At 39.9% G+C, this 13,654-nt stretch overlaps 1 protein-coding gene across 2 annotated transcripts in view; it reads left to right on the top strand.

Moving 5' to 3' along the window:
* bard1 (BRCA1 associated RING domain 1) overlaps positions 1-13,654 on the top strand; it is a 24,367-nt gene extending 10,713 nt beyond the window's left edge. For both annotated transcript variants that reach the window (XM_004081856.4, XM_011489667.3), the window contains exons 7-11: positions 4,474-4,606; positions 4,742-4,874; positions 6,521-6,613; positions 11,706-11,803; positions 12,844-13,654. In XM_004081856.4, the coding sequence (XP_004081904.1) occupies positions 4,474-4,606; positions 4,742-4,874; positions 6,521-6,613; positions 11,706-11,803; positions 12,844-13,191 (805 nt within the window). In that variant the 3' untranslated portion in view covers positions 13,192-13,654. The remainder of the gene's footprint in view (positions 1-4,473; positions 4,607-4,741; positions 4,875-6,520; positions 6,614-11,705; positions 11,804-12,843) is intronic.

Here is a 13,654-nt window from a genome sequence, read left to right as displayed (position 1 = left end):
TTGTTTTTCGATGGAAGTATGTATTATTTTGAAAGTAACTTAGATGAATTTAAGCCTCGTCCAAACTTCTGCCTTTTAAGCAAAATCACAAACATAAGCAAAAAGCAAAGCAAGACCTCTGCCAATGCAATTAGTAATGGAAAGACTGGCACTCAGCTCTGTGTGTTTAGAGCTCTACTGTGATGGCTTTTCATTGTTCCGTGCTGTATTTGAATATTCTATTGAGTTTTTTTTAAGTCCAACTCTAAATCAAACTCAAAACACAATGAACTAAAGTAATAGTAAAAAATGAACTGTAAGCTGGTAGCTGGACTGGTTTCATGGTTTGTGAGAACCTACAAATGACCTTATTGCATGAATTCAACTTAAAAGTAGCAAAGTCTACAAAGTATAACAATTTTAATCATGAAATAAAAAATAAAAATAAATATGAAAACTTTTCCTACTGGCCAATAATACAACCATAGCCAAAAAATAAAAACAGATGTGAGAGAAAATGACATTTGAAGCTCGATTTGCCAGTGTGTGCTGCATATTCTTGAAACTGGAACTGGCAAAGTTGATGAAACAATTTGTACCAAAAAGCAGAATCGAACATTAAATAAAAGAAAAATCAATTTAATTTATTTTCTAAAGTTCTTTCTACTGCTTTTCTGTAGAAAATACAATTTTCCCCGACAACATTTTCCAGCAGTCTGAAAACAAATTCTTAGGAAATCCACTGGTTGGAATGAAGGTGTAGATCGCCGTGTGATATTTGTTCGTCTGTATCAAAGAGGAGAAAGGACTCTCAAATACAGTCTTTGAATATGCAAACATGTCAACAGTGCATTGTGGGATTTATTATGCATTGGTGGCACATGGAGGACAGTGATCAAATATTGTCATCTCAGCCCTTGACTTTGACGCATGCACTCTAAAAGCCTTTGCTCTAAGAAACAATTCAAATGGTGAATGTTATGGCTTGGCCCACTTCCTGTTCTTGACTTTGGTGCAAACTAAGAAGTACCACAATTCATCTCAGTATCACAGTGACAGTTCATCAAAAGACCAATGGAGGCAGGTTGCAACAGAGAGCTGTTTTTCATTAAGATTAAATTAAGATTAATTTGAGTGCTTTTAACTGGCCAACCATCAAAACTTTTACTTTTATAGAGCCAGCGGTTAGCTGCTTCTCAGTGTCTTCAATAGGTCATGTCACTTGTTTGAAAGATGCAGGGAAGTAAATCAAAATCTGCGTCAGTACACTGCTGCGAGTAAGCTGTTGGAAACTGGTCATTGAGTTGCTTTGATTGGCCTACTCATCAGAGACTTCGAATAGTTTGATATGAACTTATCACACACAATGACAAAGAAAGAAAACCAAATAACGGTGGCTTTCCTTCTACTTGTATAATTAAACTGAAAAAAGTGAGAATGTCTTTTCTTTTTTACCACCTGCAACTTTTTCTAGATTTTTGCATATTCCTGTCACATTGTGCTGCTTAACAAACTTGAATATGCACATATGTTTAAGTGTTGGGGACATTTTCTGTTTGTGTTTGTGTGCTGGCTGGGGGTATGAATCCAAATGAAATATTTTATGGACCAGTGGACCTATTAATTGTCCCTCCAGTGTTATCTTTGCTGACGCCTAATCTTTTAGAGACAACCTAGCAGGCTTGGTTCTTCTCTTCATATCCTCTCTTCCTACTCCTTCACTTTGTTATTTCTCCCCTTTCTCAAGGTGACCTCTGCCATGTTTCACAAATCTTCTTTGAACTTAAACTTGTCTCCAATGTCCTCTGTGTAATTAGCCAGTTAGCACACTTTTTTTTTTTACAAGATGTAGTCGACTGTAGTCAAAATATTTGGTAAGCCTCTATTCAAATTTGCATTTAAAAATGCCATGGAGGCATGTTTCATGTGTTCAAGGCTTTCTTTCATTTAACAGTGAAAACAGAGTTTGTTTATAGGAGGGAAAAATTTCCATTCAATCTCATATCAAACAGTTCTATGCCAGTAAGTGAAAGACACACACGAGTGCACCGTTTCACAAAACAAACAAGAATTGATATTGCCAGACTATTTTGCTTAGATCTCAGCAATTGCAAATATTGAATTTCTGTGTCCTGCTCGGCCACTGAAAAGAAAAAAACAAAAAAAGGCCACAACGAAGCCATTTTACATGCATGCTAACTAAATGACCCAGGTCACTGAGGAGTTCATTGATTTGAAAGTTAGGATTGATCTTAAATGCTGTTAGAACTGTGCATCTTCCTAAACACTTAAAAACAGAAATGTTGCCATTTTTTTTATTATGTGGTTATTATGTGGCAAAGAGTGCAAAAAAACACTGACCTTAACAGTTTGCTCTTAGAAATGACAAGTTCAAGTATAAGTTCTTAAGATGATAACATTTTCACACAACTGAATGAACCGCCACAGAGGCCCCCAATGCCAGAGAGCAGGGAGGTAGAGGGGGACAGAGAGTGAAAGCTCCAGCCCAACCAGAAGAGCAGCTGAGAGGGCCCAAGGCGGGGCCCTGCCCCAGGAGAACACCCCCAGCCCCAGACAAGCGCCCCACCACCACTACCCAGGAGTTCTGAGCATCCCCCTACCCAACCCCAGGCACGAGCGAGGGCCCTCCAAGGGAGACCCGCCCCACGCAACAGGTTAGCCACCCCCCCAGTCCAGGGTTGGTCCAGGAAAGAGCGAGGCAGGGGCTGGCCACCCCTGTCCCAGAGGAGGACGCCCAAGAGAAATGGGGGTCCACAAGGAATGTTGTAAACATGGCCCGACCAGGCTCACCGACAGTTGGAATTTTGGAGAAGGCTTGCGCACAAGGGCAAGGACCATAACCCACACCACAGGGACACGGTCACCCCCAGGCTCAGTCGTGATGTGATCCGTCATGGTCTTCCCAGAGAACTCAGTGATGCCTCTCCCTGCGTAGAGAGAGGGCCGCTGGGCCCAGGAAGCCAGCACCCAAGGGACCGCCATTGCCAGGTGTCAGAGGTCCCACCTTCCTTGTTAAATGTATGTGCGTGTTTTTGTTAGCAAATGTGTGTGCATGAATGTGTGTGTTGGAGTGAATATTTTCAAGGATAAAGGCTGTGTGTAAAGGACAAACACCCATTTCCTCCGCTGTGCAACCGGTGTCTGGCAAAAACCCATTCCTTTTATTTGCACAATATGCACATCTATCTTTGCCAAAGTTTGGATGTTGTTTGTTTTTGTGGGCGAGACGTAGACACGTTGCTGAGGCCGGCTCTAGGTTGATATCATGAAATGGGCGACACCCACACGGAGTGAAAGCTGGTGCCCCAGAGATCGAGTCGTTTTACTTATTGGTTAGAAAAAAGCTCAGGGCGTAAAACTAATATTAAAAAAAAATACATTTTCATATACATGGGTATTGTTTACTATAAAGGGCTTAATAATAGCATGATATATGCCCTTTCAAGTCTTGCAGGGTAGAGTGTCCACAGTATATCTAAAGATTATTGGGATAATCTAGATTATCTCAATAATACCAGATTGCTGTAACTGTTTCTAATAAAGTGGATAGTTTTCATTGTTAAAACCTGTGCTGAGCATTGAAATTCACAGAAAAAACTCTTTTTAAAGTCCCACTCTGATCATCTTTTGATATATTGTGGACACTCTACCCTGTGACAGACTGGTGACCTGTCCAGGGTGTCCCTTATCTTCGCCCACAAGTGGCCGGGATTGGCTCTGGCAGCCCCGTGACCCCGAAAGGGAACAAACGGAAGACGATGGATGGATGGATATTGTAAAGCATTCCTAGTGGTCTTTTAATTATGATTATTTTTTTGGCAAAATAAAAAAAAAAAGTCTGGTTTTTTAGGACTTTAAATTTGCCACTGAGTTATGGGTAGGACGGTTGTCGCGGAGTGAACCCTCCAACCCCACCACCACCCCTGCTGCTGAGAGCTTTTAGCGGGGAGCTTGTAGCACACTCATTCATCGCTGGGCTTGGGCTTTGGTAATTGAAAAATAAAGTTTTAATAAGTTAACTGTCCCAATAAGGATTATAAAGCACAGCACGTCCGTCTTTCTCTTGTTGCTTTGACCCCCCCCCCCCCCCCCACCCCCCATTCTTAGTTCCTGGCAAAGGACTGACGAGATCTTTAGTCACATGGTTTTGTTACAAGCTTTGGTCCGTAACAGAAAGATGCCTGTCTGAATACAGACCTATTGCAAGGTTCGGGACTAGATCTGGAACGAAATAATTTTTCCAGTCTGAATACACCCTAAGACTATCTTAGTAAAGAGACATTTGTTGTTTTTGTTTTTTTTACATACAGGAGGGTGTTTTGACTCTTGTTGATCAAGCTGCAGCAAGTTTTTTTGTTGGTATTTTAAACATGTGGTCACCAGACGGTCGACACAGCGTCCAACCCATTACAGCAATGAGTGCATTCTTTGAAACACTGACACACTTTATCTGTTGAATTTTTTTCTCCACAGTAATCTGCATGGAAAGCGGCCTGCAGATTATGCAGTGAGCCCAGAGATGCTGAATATTTTCCAAGAGGCCTCTGAAGGAATCCAGCGTGCCAATTCTCATACATCTCCCAGCCCATCAGCCAGTCTCTCTGTGGTATGTTTTCTTAAAAAACTGAATAGGTTTTTTTTTCTTTGTTTGTTTTTTTTCTTTTTTAAGAAAAACCCAGAGGGCTGCTGCTTATTCTTGTATGCACACACCTGTGTTATGTGCTTTTTTCTTTTGTTAAAGGTGAGTGAATCTGTGAAAGGTGATCAAACTGTGGTGCTTTTGGCTTCCAAGCTGTCACAGCGAGAGCAACACCAGCTGGCCAAACTGGAAGAGCTGCTGGAAGGGAGAATGTCTGACACCTTCTCTGCCTCAGGTTGGCTTGTGTGAATGACATCTCCTCTCTGGGGCAAATTTTCTGCAGTCCTGCAAACCTCTGAATTCTTTCTGCATGCCTTTGCTTTTCAACTTAGAGATGGGCTCTCAGCTACGTAGGATAGGGGATTAAATAATGATAAAAAATACATAGTTTAGTGGTGAATAAATACATATATTTACATTTATTCTTCTCAGCGACATATTGTTGTCTGTCCATTTTCTTCCCAAATGCTCTGAGATGGAGCCTAGCTATTGTGTGATTAGGTGAGTTTTAGGTTTCCTGGTGGTTTCTGTAATCTTGATTCCTTGCTGTTTGTTGTCAGGACTAAATCCTTCACCAATATGGGATTTTTATCTCAGTTGGTATTTTCCTGACGCAGCTGGACTTTATAGACTTAGCTGTCTTACCCAGATCAGTTTAGCATTTTGAGTTTGAACATTATCACCCATGAAGGTTTAACAGCAGCAAAGCATCGCTTCTGGAGGCGTATACATCACCGCGATACTGCCGCTTCCCCGCCGCTGCATTCTAACGGCTGGGAGAACACCACCGAGACAAAGTAATTGAAATCATTCCTCATAAAATGTTTGGCGGTATAGTCAGAGTGATGAATACACACTAATGAAAAAGCAGAAGCACTTCTCTATGGCTGCAGGGGTGAAAGTTCATACTTTTTCACTGTTTTGAATTTTGAACTGAAAGCCTGCAGAAATGCCAAAATACATGGTTATTGCACAATGTTTTTTTTTTCCTGGAGATATAATTATCTTCATTCTGCACTTGTCAGGTGAGCTGTGTTCCAAAATGAAGAGGCAGTAGGCTTGTATTTGAAATTTAATAAACCTGTAATTAGATGGCCCTGCTATTATAGCACAGAGCTGCAGGTTGATCTTTTATGGCTTTGCCAGGAACTGTCTGAGTGGCTTAAAATAAGTTTACCTGGTCTCACTGTCAAAATAAGACCCACTGGGATTAATAAACCAGGGAAGTCTAAATCAAAAACACTTTTTAAAGAATTTTCCTTATTAATGTTTCCTTTTTCCAGTCAAATCTGTGTTCAAAATCATGTTTCCACTCATCTTAAGCTTTGTTTCCACCTAGTTTCACATTACAAAATCCTTAATATTACAGTCTGTCTTGGTTGTTGCAGGAGCCAGAAATGATGTAAGCACATGTAATTGTGAAGATCATATAAAGCACTCCTTCATCTGACAGAAGAAACCTGTGCTTTGAGGTTGTCTCTGAAGCTCCCCAACCTCAAAAACTTTTGAATATTTGTTATATTTGGTACGTTCACATTATGCAGTCCAGGCTTTGGAGTGTGCCGTCTTAATTCTCTGTCTATAGGACGGATTTCTCTGCAGTTTTAACATTTAGACATACTATATGCATTTAGGGCTTTGTGTGAGCTAAAAATCCATAATTCATGGAGCAAATGTCTTATTCAGTTCAATCAATATGATCCTCAGATCATACATGATAGTTTATAATACTAAATCTCACCTGATTATGAAGTCTTGGCATGAACTTGTTAAGTACCTTGGAGGATCACAACAGGCAGCAGATTTTTAGTGTGTGGCAGGAGTTCCTCATGCATAACATTTTCAGATTGGCTTTCTTTTGTGCTTTCATCCTTTTCCCAGTAAGCCATGTCGTGGTGCCAGAAGGACCGATACCCACAAACTCCTCCACCCTTCTGGCTCTTCTGGCTGGTTGCTGGGTTGTCAACTACAGCTGTAAGTGTGGAATGCAGTATTGATCAGAACAATCTCTTTGTGATCTCCATGGGTTCCTCTCTCCTCCTGGAATCCCCAAGAATTTTTTTTTTCCCTTTGTACTTGATTCCTTACTCCCAGCAGTCCTTATTTCACTGTGTAAAAGCTAAACATCTTGAACTTTGATTATCTTGTCTGGCACTGTGGAATGAATCTCCCAGTGTGGGGAAAGAATAACACTGGAGCCATCCTGTGACATCCAATGTAAATAAATGGAGGTTAGTTGTGGTCACTTGACCAATTGGTTTCTAAATGGTCAAACTCAAGCTAATTTATAGCCTTGAGCACCTCTGTCATCACCAGTATGGTCTGAAATTAGGAGTGGGTCTAACAAATCCAGTGAGGTCTTGTTCAGCAGAGGATTTGCAAAGAGACCTGTCAGTCAAAAGATACAATAGATTTATTTGGTCACAATGAAAGAGTTTGAAAAAAAGTACAATGACCTTAGAAGTAAATTATCGCCGCAAAGAATAAAACCCATCATGAAATGACAAATGCTGCAAATGGGTTTATGTCTTCAATAAGGAAAGACCGTTTTACATTTGGGTGAATCGGAACTACCCTACTTCTTTGTCTTATGCTACGTTTTAACCGGCAATATGCGTTTAACTCGTGATTCAATGTGATCTAAAGCTTCCCTTCTCAGAACTCTCGTGTTCACACGTCGCTACGCTTTATGTACAAAATGCTTGGCCATTAAACACTTGTTGAAAGTTAAACCAGTTGAACTTTGACCAATCAGGGACTTTGATTTGATGGTGACGTTGGGGTAGCGTCCTTTTTAATTCCAAGAAGTGCCAACCTATTGAATAGTGATCATAAAGGAGAAATGAATAATTGCGGTTTGTGCCCGGATGTAATTGTATGACACAAATACTTTTAGATAGTGGAATAAAAGAAAAAGACTTGACAAAGATTTGTACATGTACCCAGAGTACAAGTAGCATGCAGGGCTGATTGGTGAACCGCATACTATTCAGTATGCAAATGTTTTGAACAAGAAATGTCCCTGATGCGTCATCCCTGCAGAAACGCACACATCAGCCTAAATGGTCATTTTACCTTGAAAATGCTGTTGAACTTACATTGTCATTTGTTTCATTCAGGGAAATAGAAGCCAGGTATAATGCCGGTTTTATTTGTAACATAATGTCTCAACCATCAGACTACATCGATTATCTTTATGACAGAGCGGTGTGGTGTGGGGGCCTTGAAAATTCACTCCCAATTTGATGCACAACACGTCCTCCCGGAAAACACTGGAAGAACAGTTTGCAACAAGCAATTTTCAGAACAATTGTTCCTGCTCGCCGCTGTGTGTGCGCTCTCCGGCTTACATGTCTGGCGCGTAGATAGGGTGGGTGGATGACTCGGGGATAAAATCTGGAAATCAATGTGCCACAAGGCTTTAATATCACTAGCAATGAAATGACGGCTTAGGCTTCTCTCCCCTTTTTCTTTTTGGTGAGATACAAAGTAATTTTGCTTTTCTCAGCCAGTCTTACAGCCGCCATCAAGCAGATATTCAGAAGAAGTCAGCTTCAGGCAAAGAGAAAAGAGACATGCTGTCAAAGAGTTTTCCAGCACCTTGGTTTGCCCTTCACGAGTGTATTTATCAGTAGCATCACTTCACTTTCTGTGTTGAGTACAATGCCAGAAGTGTTTGTGCCTGCCAGTGTGCCAGTTCAACTGTGGATGTGTCACTGTACCACTTTGTGCATCAGGATCATACTCAGCACCCCTGCTTCTCTGTCCTCCATGCCGGCTGAACAATTGGCTCAACTCGCCTCCCTCATTACAGCCAAAGCAGTATCTGCCTTTATTTTTTTTTTTTTTTTTTTTTTTTTTTACTTTTCCTGCCTTCCTGTGCCTTTAGCCAAAAGTTGGAAAATCCCCACACCACTATTATATCAAATTGCTTCAAATAGAAGTGCCAGTTTTTCTTGAATATTTATTTTCTGAGCAAAAAATTGATGAAATCTTATGCTTAGCTGGAGAATTGTTTTTTAAACAATTTTTAAGCAAAAAGCACTTGAATGGTGATCATGAAAACACTGAATAATAACTAAAAAGGGGAAGCGGCCTTTTTTGTATTCAGTCAGGTGTTGCTAAGTGGTCAATAATATTCATTTTTTAAGTTTTCTCCTGAGGACTGTTTCTTAAAACAAGTTACAGTGGTTAAGAAATAGTGATGGAAGGAATAGAAAAAATCTAAAAATGCACACTTGCACTAAGGTGTGATATGGATTAACTAATAAAACAGATTTTCAAAAACTTTTTAGTTTTTTTTTTCATAAAAATATTATATTCATCATTTCATCAATAAAATCAAATGTTCTCACTTTAACACCTGTGTCATTTTATCAGCAAATAGCATTTTATCTTTAATGTGAATTTATTTAAGTTTCTTTTTTACTGCTACGATTTTCTGAGTACATTAGAAAATTACATTCTCTAACTCGGTTTGCTCTTGTTACTTAAATGATGGTGTTTTTGTTTTTAATATAAATATTCTTCCAATTTTTTTAGCAGTATTTCAATTATCGTTTAGCATCTTTTAGGATCTTTTTAAGGATTCAATTAAAATTTTTTCTTCTTAGATATCGACTAAAATATGCATATTTTTTGTCTATTTTTCTAGTCTTAAAACTTCAGCAGAAAAGAGTGGATGAGTTTCCTGTGTCCATGACTTCAAACAGATCTTTTTGAGCTGGTAACCATAGGTCTGGCCTGCTAACACGTATTAGTCAGTTCTGTGCCTTCGACAAATGCAGACATTTCTTTTCCCATCCATTCACACCTGAAGGTGCAAAGTGGGAAAAAAATAATGAGGACCGTGGCAGATATGTGTATATTGCCAGATAATTGAAGGGATCTGTGTGCTGGTTTAGAAATAAGAGGCATATTTGAACCTCGGAGCAGTTCAACATCTGAGACCAAAGCATAATGCCCCAAACCTTGTAAAATTTGATTTTAGTTTTTAAAAACTAGAACCTGTTCGGTTTGATATGTTTACAAAATTAGCCCAACACATTAACTATACTACGCTTTCTGCTAGCTTTTGCTAATGAGTAAAAATAACAGACAGCTGTAAGATCGTGTTTTCACACTGCTGTCACACCAGTTTTTCTTTTTCTTTTTTTCTTATAATGTTGTTTCTTTTACATCATCTCGTGTCCTTCTGGGATATGCCTGCATCATGGATAACCAAGAAATGCTTTCTGGTTAAATAAAACTTTCTATGTCTAAATTTGCCAGATATTTTGGACTTTGCTGTACATTAAGAAAAGAAAGTTCTTGTTAAGGTACTGCTGTTACCCATTAAGACTTCACACAAGCTAATTTGTTTGACATTTGAGTTTATGCAAAGCAAGCTATAATAATGTAATATTATTGGCTTGTTTTGTCAATCGCACAGCCATTCCATTCCAGCTCAGAGGCAGCATAAAGGCTGAAGGCTTCAGTAACAGCGGCCCTTACAGGTGGACACAGACTGTGGGTAAAAATGTGTAAACCTGTACCGGGTACGGAGGTGGCCCGGGCAAGATGAAAAAGGTCGTAGACAGCTCAGTAAGTCCGTAGATTGAAAATGTTCATGCACATCACAGGTCGTAGCGAACACTTATACAACACGTAACAGTCAATAGTAGGTAAGACGCAGGTGTGTTGAACAGATTTTTTCATTATTTTCTACTCTCCCCAAACCCTGAACAAAGCGCAGGAGGTCGGTTGGTGCTGTTCACGTGATAAGTGCACGCTCTATGTGTGCAGCGGGACTGTTAGAAATTAGGAAATCAGAGTGTAGTTTGTGTGGGCATCCTGTGGGTGACTAGAGTGCGATGTAAGGGCATCTAACAACAGCATCACTTGTATGTTAGAAGTGTGTGCAACGCACAAATACACTTACCACACACATGACAATGGCTCAGTTCTTTTTCATGACGTCCCTTAAGGTGGTCGCGGGAGCCTCACAGGAACTGCAAGACACATCAGCGCTGCCTTTAGGATGCAGCCGCTCCTCTCTAGACCCTCCACAGGCCCAGACGGCCCAAAAACACACACCATCTGAATCAACGGACCTGTGCTGGTTAATGAGGCCTTTAGCGACGTAACCCTTAAGTATTTATTACAAATTGTTTAACCTAGAATTCATTGGTGCATTTTTGTGTAACCCCAATTATTTAGTAAATGTAAAACTTTTTGATTCCCTCAAGTGGCTCTCTTGTCTTTGCCCTCATCAAAGAGAAGGTGGAAACACTTCCACTCTTGTGGAGAAGCAGTCCCCATTTAGCAATGATTGATTCTGTCAGGAGAACATTTTGGAAAAAGTGCAGATAAAATGATAGTTTTTTTTGGTACCACTAAGGATCTAATTTAGATTCAGCACAGATTCATTTCAATTCATTAACATGTTTATGTGAAACTATAAATGATTTATTTATGGAATTTAAATATATTATTATGTATGGAAGACTGGACCAATACCCTTTGTGTTTTTTTGTTGCTTTCATCTGTCATGGCAGTTTGAAGTCAGGCTTGTTTATAAGTCTGCTCATGAGAACGAGTTGCATCTTTTTAACAGTTCAGTGGGAAGGATTGCTAGTGTTTTTCCTCCTTTAGAACCGCCGTCTATGCACAGTGAATCTTTGATCTGTGACATGTTCAGAAGCAATTTTAGTCTGTGACACTGAGAGGTCATTAAAATGAGCAGCCTTTCCCTTCAACTGGAGAAAAGAAAGTTTCTTTAGGAAGTTCAAACAAAAGCACCATTTCCAACTCAGACAAATGTTAGCCATCCCGACGTTCTTCTTTGGACTCAGAAAGGGCCTCTAGAGTCACTTAAAGGGATCTGATGGCCAAATTCTTCTTAATCCCAGCAGTGTGGGCTGCTCTGTCAACAGCTACAGCTTACACCGGTCACTTGCATTTCTGAAGTCGTCATGAAGCAGCCGTGAAATCTGCCATGCTTCCTTCAAACCTGTGTTGCCACCCTCTTTCAAGTCAACATTATGAGTTGAAGCTGTAATTTTCTTTATTCCGTCTCTGATGGCAGGGGTGGAGGCATGTTTGCAGGCGGGGAGGCGGCTGCCTGAAGCCGAGCATGAAGCAGGAGAAGGTCCTCGGCGCAGTCGCATCAACAGATGCAGCTTGGTAAACAAGCACACACACGTAAAATATCGTGGTCAGTTCTAGATCCACATTTTGTTTGGCAGGTAGCAACACCTGTTTATCCTTTTTTTTTTAAAAAGCAATTCAGATCAAAATGGGGACCAAAGACACAAAGCCAAAAACCAATGCTGTGAAAAACAGGTTGACACCAAGCCAGAAATACATTTATTGATGAAGGGAAAAAAAGGCCTCCAGCGCACAAGTCAGGGGAATTACCAAAGTAAACAAGAATATATCTGGACTGGAACTTTTTTATTTTATTTGCTGATTCACCAGCTGGCATGAATGTTGAGTTTGATAGTCAAATGAATGCCGCCTACTAGAATACGATTTTCAATTTGGTAAGTCATTTTCTGTAGTTGCATAAAAAACAGAATAATAAAAGCAGCAAATATATTTTACTCGACATTGTGTATGAATATATTTTCCCCCTGAACAATACCACCTCCAGGAAGGTTGCAAATTAGAAGAACATGGGGACTGTTATATGCAACCATGATGATAATAAACATGCATGTAGTTTGTTTGACATATCCCCGATGATCATTCCGCACAGTTTTAATTTCAAACAAAACTCATTCTGATTGGTGGCATCAGTCTCATTTGAGAAATAAGGAACTTGTCCTTATTTCACTTTCGCTTGCGAACATTTTTTCATTTTTCCAAATTCACCACAACTCCTGAAGTCACTTAATGCTTTAAATTGAACAGTATGCATTAATCCAATTTACCGCTCCTTTAAACAGCAGTTCTGCATGGTTTACCTTTAGATTCTTTAGTTCCTAAAAAAATAAATTAGTTCCACATTTAAAAATGTTCTCCTTAATCTTATGCAGAAAATGAAATGGAAAAATTCATGTACCTTATGGTGAGTGGAGACCTTGTAATTCTGCAGGTGCGATCACATGTGCTGAAGACTTGCATGGTTTTGTGACCCATTTTGGGTTTTAGGTTGAAGAATTTAATTGAACACAAGAAAGCAAAGTTCAAAATACTGCCTGAATGTGCATTTTGGTTCGTAGCTCCCTCCCCTCTTCGACGGATGCTTCTTCTTCCTCCTGGGCTCCTTTAAGGCACCAGACAAAGACGAGCTCGCCAAACTGCTGCGGGAAGGAGGAGGCCAACTCCTGAGCCGGCAGCCCAAGCCAGACAGCGATGTGACTCAGACTCTGAGTGCTGCAGCGTACCACGCGGTTCCTGGTTCCGACCAGGCTCTGTGCACCCAGTACATCATATATGACCCAGAGAGCTCTTATAAGCCTGCGGTGGTCCGGCGGGGGAAGGTTTGGTCTGCTCCCTGCACCTGGGTCATAGACTGTATTACAGCATTCTCCCTTCTCCCTGTTCCAGAGCCTCAGATAGTGGGCTAAGACATTCTTTTGATATTCTTGATTCAGACATCAGAGGACTTTTTAAAGTGGTCAGAATGTATTTTAGTTATTCTATTAGTTATTTAGTTATTCTTTAAATTACTTAAATGCAAAAGGAGTAAACAATAAAACAAAAATCATGGCCCTTTGATTGTAGTTTAAATGGGCATTAAATGTTTTTTTCGTGTTTTTGAGTTTGTAAAACTCATCAGTGGTTGCATCCAGTGGGTTTAAGAAAAGACAATCAAGTGTTTGTAGCATTCCTTACTTGAAAAAACTGTCTGTAGTTGTTGATTTATTATGATGTTGTTAAAATGGACCTGATGTCAGTGGAACAAAGGAGTTTTAATTGCATTCAGTATTGTGAAAAATTGAGTAATTATGCTTTTCTTTTCTCTTCAGACTCATGCAAGTTGTAAACATCATGTTGTTAAAGTATATTAAAAATACAAATGTTCAAAAA

The sequence above is a fragment of the Oryzias latipes genome, chromosome 21 (genome assembly GCF_002234675.1).
Source record: "Oryzias latipes chromosome 21, ASM223467v1".
Classification (NCBI taxonomy): Eukaryota; Metazoa; Chordata; class Actinopteri; order Beloniformes; family Adrianichthyidae; genus Oryzias; species Oryzias latipes.
This window is presented reverse-complemented; position numbering and strand designations above follow the sequence as displayed.